Raw genomic sequence first — 6,673 nt, 5'->3', positions numbered from 1 at the left:
GCTCTGTCGCCCAGGCTGGAGAGCGAGTGCGCGATCTCGGCTCACTGCAAGCTCTGCCTCCTGGGTTCACGCCATTCTCCCCCCTTAGACTCCCGAGTAGCTGGGACTACAGGCGCCTTCCACCACACTCGGCTAATTTTTGGTAGTTTTAGTTGAGACGGGGTTTCACCGTGTTAGCCAGGATGGTCTCAGTCTCGTGACCTCGTCAACCGCCTGCCTTGTCCTCCCAAAATGCTGGGATTACAGGCGTGAGCTACTGCACCTGGCTTTTTTTTTTTTTTTTTTTTTTTTTTTTTTTTTTGTGAGAAGAAGTCTTGCTCTGTCACCCAGGCTGGAGTGCAGTGGCACAATTTTGGGTAACTGCAGCCTCCGCCTCCCGGGTTCAAGTGATTCTCCTGCCTCAGCCTCCCGACTAGCTGGGATTACAGGTGTGCACCACCACACCTGGCTGACTTTTGTATTTTTAGTAGTGACAGGGTTTTGCCATGTTGGCCAGGCTGGTCTTGAACTCCTGACCTAAAGTGATCTACCCACCAGCCTCCCAAAGTGCTGGAATCATAGGCATGAGCCACCACACCTGGCCAAAAATCTCCATTTTACCCTTCATGAAATCAGTGAGTACCCAAATGCTGCCACTTAGTCAAACCCTAATAAAATCGACCCCGGAGGCAACGAGGAGGAAGCGGCCTCGCACTTGTGTTTGTAGTAGGAGCTGCCACAAAGGCCTTTCCCAACTAGAACTTGGGGTTAAGCCACTTCTGTGAAGACCCTCTGCTAGCAACAGCCAGCCCCATCGGTGAACAAAGGCCACCACCGCAACAAGCTCCTGTAGCCACTGACCTTTGTGTCAGAACAGCTTACGTGGACTTCCTTCCACCTGCAGAAGCTCGCCCTTGCCCCAGCCTCTCAGATGAGCCTGTGGACAGACCTTGGATTGCAATCCTTGGCTGTTTGCAAACAGCCTCTTGTTTTGGAGAATTGGTTTCTCTTGCTCATTTTAGGTTGCTAGAAACTGGTGTAGGCACTAAGATGCCAACCTTGATCATTTCAGCAGCATGAACACCAGAGCTACACAAGGAAGAAAACAAAGCAGTCCATATTTAACATTTATTTTACTTTGCTGAGCAAGAATCATAGCTGCTACCATGATTAACTTAGTTTAGACAAAAATAAGCAGACGGCGTCCACAGGATTAGTTGCACAGTATCAGCTTATCACTGCTGCAGAATTAACAGCGACTGGCTACATTATTTAACAGAATCGTTTGCTGGAAAGCACTGATCTGGTAATATAAATATTGAAATAGGTCACATACAAAACACTAGAAACATTTTGTACAATGTACTTTTAGTTCTCCATAGTTTGGTATAAAGCAAATATAATTTGGCTCTGACGTTGATTGTTGATGTAATTTTCAAGTTTTCCCATGTGGGAAAGTCTGTGGCCCTCTTAAAAGATGGAGCCTCCGACGCCACGTTGGCAGTTCGGACTCTGTGAACAGTTTAAACGAGCAAGTCAGCTGAATGCCACTTTCAGCTGTAAGTGAAATGAAATGGAAAACAACAAACTAGGACTGCGAGTTGGAAGTTTCCAACTGAGTTTTCGTTAAGGATCTAGCAGCCATCAAACTCAAACATCAGAGGCCCACAGGGAAACTGGAAGAAATACTTGAGACAGCCAAGCTGAAGGTTTCTGTGCTCTGAGGGATCTGAGGGTGGATGTCCCACTCCTGTATCCTCAGCCAGGAGAGAACTAGTCAGAATCATTAGGGGAGCTCAGACGCTCTCGTTCTACAAAGTAAGGCCCCCAGTAGGGCACGCATGTGCGTTGGGAAACAATAAACCCCTCAGTACCATGTTGGTCAAGGGCAAACGAGAGAAGTCTGTTTCTATCTGCAATGACATTCTTTTTTTTTTTTTTTTCGAGATAGGGTCTCACTCTGTCGCTCAGGCTGGAGTGCAGTGGCCGGATCTCAGCTCACTGCAAGCTCCCTCTCCTGGGTTCACACCATTCTCCTGCCTCAGCCTCCCGAGTAACTGGGACTACAGGCGCCCACCACCTTGCCCAGCTAGTTTTTTGTATTTTTTAGTAGAGACGGGGTTTCACCGTGTTAGCCAGGATGGTCTCAATCTCCTGACCTCGTGATCCGCCCGTCTCGGCCTCCCAAAGTGCTGGGATTACAGGCTTGAGCCACCGCGCCCGGCCTGCAATGACATTCTTGTTTCCTTCTTCCAGCAATGAAATACTTCCAGGCCTGAGAAAGGACATCATTTGGACAGATGTAAAGAACTGTCTTGTTTGCCTGTTATTCCCACTGACCCATCTAAGTGATCATCCAGGAGCGTGGCAGCAGCAAGCAGAGCTCACTGGTTTTGTGGCAAGGAGTTTAAAGGCGCCCTGCAAAGCAGAGCTGTATTTGGCTGATGATATTCTTTGCTCAGCTCTTTAAAATGACTGTTTGACTCACCATGTTAATTTTTCACAAATTAAAGACGCATTTTGGGTTGTGCAAGAGTGTTTTCATCTTTCCAGGTAGACAGGTTATTTTAACACTGTTATAGAGGGAATTGGGACTGTCGGATTTTATTTAAACCTTTTCATGCCATTTAGTGGGGCAGTTTCCTTGAAAGTTAGAGAGATGCACATCTCTTAAGTGTCAATTTCAAGAAGCAGATGACCCAATTCGGGAGGTGGTTCAAGTGTTCTGTTTACAAAGGCACAGACCACGACCACGGACACACTCAGTGGACGTAACACCTGGTGTTTCTAGAAGGACATCTGTGACAGTTAACAAGAACTTACTATGCTAGAAAAGTATTACATAAAAGTTATTTAAAAATATATGTCTGTACAATCGTTAACGTGGCCAAGCCAGGCCTTGGGTATTGCCTCTTGGTGCCTGGCTGTACTGGGAATGCCGTGAAGACCAGCGGCTGGAAACCGACTTGGGCATGGAGAGGAGACTGAGGGAGAGGGAGGGGACAGCACGCCTGAGCAAGGGCACAGTGTCGGCTGCCGCATGGTATCCAGGCTGCTTCTGCCAGGATGAGGAAGAGGCCCCAGAGCAGCATTACAAAGGAAATCACCCTATTTGCTCATCATTTGGAAAAACGTGTTTCTGGTCCACAAACAGAAAATCAAAACAGGCTGGAAGCTCCTTGTCAGGGTGGAAGGGAGGGCACCAGAGGATGTGCGGCCAGAAATTCCAGGGTGCTCAGAACCAGGCACCTGCACCTCTCCTTACACCAGACCATCATCTTCAGAGGCTAGTGGGAAGCCTGGCAGCCATTCTCAATGGGGAGGCGGACAAGGCCACCCTGGGGGTTGGCCTCACATATCTACAACCCTCTGCCACCTCCAGAGCATTTTCTAAGTGTTTTTGAGACAGAGTCTTGCCGTTGCCCAGGCTGGAGTGCAATGGCACGATCTCGGCTCACCACAACCTCCACCTCCAGGGTTCAAACAATTCTCCTGCCTCAGCCTCCTGAGTAGCTGGGATTACAGGCACCCACCATCACACCCAGCTAACTTTTGTATTTTTAGTGGAGACGAGGTTTCATCATGTTGGCCAGGCTGGTCTCAAACTCCTGACCTTGTGATCCGCCAGCTGCAGTGTCCCAAAGTGCTGGGATTACAGGTGTGAGCCACCGCACCCAGTCTTATATTGGTTTTTGAGAAAAGCAGAAAAAGAGAAATGGAAAACTGGGGAAAGTCACGTGATGACCCATCCTCGAAGTGCAGTGAGCACACACCTGGCGTGTCCTCTACACACAGGTCAGTGGTTTTATACAGGTGGCTGGAGCAGGTGCAGTGCACGCCTGTACTCCCAACACTACGGGAGGCTGAGTGGGAAGGACTGCTTGAGCTGAGGAGTTCAAGACCAGCCTGGGCAACAAAGTGAGAGCCCAGCTCAACAAAAAAATACCCAGGCATGGTGGCACGTGCCTGTGGTTAGAGCGACACAGGAGGCTGAGATGGGAGATCACTTGAGCCCAGGAAGTCGAGGCTGCAGTGAGTCAAGATCATGCCACTGTACTCCAGCCTGGGTGACAGACAGAGCAAGACAGTCTCAAAAAAATAAAAAGGTTGCTTGTGGGTTAAAAAGCCTCATTTCAGTCTACCATCAAGGCAGACTTTTTTGAGTAGGTAGAAGTTAATGAGTCATAATTATTGCTGTTCCCGAACGATTTTATCTTCAGGAGGGGCTATTTTTGTATTTCCCAGGTGAGAAGCCAAATGGAAAACCAGTGAAGTGACCTCAGGCGCCAATGGCCTACAGAGCATGTAGGGAAAATGAGACTCGGGATGGAGCAGGCAGGGAAATGAGACTCGGGATGGAACAGGCAGGGACATGAGACTCGGGATGGAACAGGCAGGGACATGAGACTTGGCATGGAATAGGCAGGGAAATGAGACTCAGGATGGAGCAGGCAGGGAAATGAGACTCAGGATGGAGCAGGCAGGGAAATGAGACTCGGGACCACTGGAGCCCCATGCTGCCTCTGACAAGCCCTGGAGCTCTGGGTCTCAAAGGCTCGCTGGCAACAGACTGCACCAGGCATAGGAATTCGCCGGCTGCGAGACGGGGGGTGAAGGGCTCAGGCATGGTCAGAAGCCTCTGCCTAACGCACAGCTCCAGCAGCCACTCCCCAGGCCTCCTGTACCCTCGGGGATGCGGGATGCTGAGGAGGATGGGTTGAGCTGGCCCTTGGCCCCACCATGCACTACTGCTGTCCCTCGGGGAGAGTGGGACGGGGTGGGCGCCTGATACACACCATGCGCCCCAGAACATTCAGTGTGGGTGCTTCCTTTTTCAGCAAGGATGGCGCCCAGGTAAACACCATGTAACCCAAGCCATCAACACTGCAACGTCCTGCCCAAGGCTCACGTGGAGAATCGGGACAGGTACTGGATGATGAGATTAGGAACAGTGGGCTCCAAGGGAGAACAGACAGGCTCACCCCACAGGGACCTCAGAATAGCCTGCCTGATACTCAGAGTCCAAAAAAGAAAAGGAATGTACACATCGCCTCCCAAATTAAACATGAGAGGTTTGTCCTCAACCTCAGGGCTAAGAAACCACCACAGGTAGGAGGGCAGGGTGCCCTGGGGTGGGGGGGCTCATGCAGCCCAGGGTGTGCAAGCGACAGGCAGGACGCCCCAGAGCGGGCACTCACGCAGCCCAGGGTGGGGAAGGGATAGTGGGGCAGGGGCCCACACAGCCCAGGGTGTGGAAGGCGATGGGCAGGGCACGCTGGAGTGGGGGGCTCACGCAGCCCAGGATGTGGAAGGGGTACGGGGGCCTTCCTCTTCACAGAAGCGACGGAATGGCCTCCGTGGTCATAGCCCTTGATTTCCATGCAATGCTGTAGCTTGAGGCTCGCGATGACTCTGGGATAGTCTGAGGATGCCCACAGCCCTGGTGGGTCAGGTGAGGAGTTCTGATTGCCCACTGTGGCAGCAGGAGACCCCTCCTTCCAGGGCCCTCTGTCCCTGCCCGTCAGCCCTGCTCTGTGGCCTCATGCCCAGGGCCAATCTGCAGCCAGTCCAGGGCTCAGGGCCTTCGATGGCTGGTGTGGGAAGCTGAGTGCTCTCTTGGCTGTAGCGGGGAGCAGCTCTCGTTGGCACTGGACCCAGCCCTGGCTCCCGGTGGACCCTGGGGTGCTACCCGGAGAGGAAGTGGGCACCCCCAGCATGGGAGCCGCAGAGGCTGTTTTCACATTACACGGGCATGGGCTCAGCTGACAGGGGGCTCTGGTCTCCACTCCAGGAAGCTGATACCTGGAATCCCCAGTTTGAGTTTCCGCTGGTCTTCACTGGCAAACCCAGAAAACCTCAGGGAATGGCTGACTTAGCTCCCCGTGTCCAGCACCCCAGCAGGGCCATGGAGGAGGGCGTCCCTATCCGTTTCCGGGGGATGCAGTGTCACGAGAACAGCAGCAGCTGGCAGCTTCCTGCTCTCAGGGATGCTGCCTGGGGTCCTGTGGAAGCAGCGGCTCCACCGTGTCCTCTGGGGCCCGGCCGGTGGCCACAGCCAGGCTCTGCAGCGCCTCCTGCTGGTGCTGCCTGGCCTTGTTGTAGAGCAGGACCCCAACTGTCACTAGGGCTGTGCCGACTGCTGACAAGCTGGTGATCTTGTTGCCAAAAACGATGACGCTGAGCCAGATGGACAAGGCATGCTTCACGGTGCTGGCGACGCTGCAGTGACAAGGGGAGGGAGCAGGGGCGCTCGGGGTCATGGTCACCTCGGCCCGTGGCCAGCAGCTTGGCTGAGCCTGGGTCTGGAGGCTGGGGTGGGGGCACTCAGGGTCACGGTGACATCAAGCCTGCAGCCAGCAGCTCGGCTGACCCCGGGTCTGGAGGCCAGGGTGGGGCGGGGGGTGCTCGACGGGACCTGGGTGGTGGTGAGCTCGGCCCAGGGGTTTGGGAGCTTTGAGCGGGGCTTGCCTGCTCCCTCGCCCCTTCTTTTTTAAGGGGTACTTTTCATTATTAAAAAAGGCAGAGGAGGAGAAACCTAAGGAACAGCCACGTCCTGTGATCTAGACGCAGGAATTCATGATATCGCCTCATCAGCTTCATCCAATTGAGGTGGATCTCACTGTGTAGCCCAGGCTGGTCTTCAAATCCTGGGCTCAAGTGATCTTCCCACCTGGGCCTCCCACACCGCTGGGAT

At 53.1% G+C, this 6,673-nt stretch overlaps 2 protein-coding genes and 1 pseudogene across 3 annotated transcripts in view; all 3 read right to left on the bottom strand.

The window, feature by feature from the left end:
* CDK11B (cyclin-dependent kinase 11B) overlaps nucleotides 1-6,673 on the bottom strand; it is a 49,037-nt gene that overhangs the window by 27,296 nt on the left and 15,068 nt on the right. The window lies entirely within an intron of this gene.
* Nucleotides 1,094-4,221, bottom strand: LOC105544666 (annotated as a pseudogene). Its single transcript, XR_001006807.1, has 2 exons — nucleotides 2,205-4,221; nucleotides 1,094-1,892 (listed from the first exon to the last, which is right to left on the bottom strand). The product of XR_001006807.1 is annotated as an uncharacterized LOC105544666 (transcript).
* Nucleotides 5,285-6,673, bottom strand: part of SLC35E2B (solute carrier family 35, member E2B) — a 16,574-nt gene continuing 15,185 nt past the window's right edge. Inside the window, exon 7 of the mRNA XM_011987253.1 lies at nucleotides 5,285-6,198. Within this exon, the coding sequence (XP_011842643.1) occupies nucleotides 5,961-6,198 (238 nt within the window). The 3' untranslated portion in view covers nucleotides 5,285-5,960. The remainder of the gene's footprint in view (nucleotides 6,199-6,673) is intronic.

Source organism: Mandrillus leucophaeus, unplaced genomic scaffold (genome assembly GCF_000951045.1).
Source record: "Mandrillus leucophaeus isolate KB7577 unplaced genomic scaffold, Mleu.le_1.0 Scaffold305, whole genome shotgun sequence".
Taxonomy (NCBI): Eukaryota; Metazoa; Chordata; class Mammalia; order Primates; family Cercopithecidae; genus Mandrillus; species Mandrillus leucophaeus.
Note: the sequence above shows the minus strand (reverse complement) of the source record. Positions and strands in the feature narration are given on the sequence as shown.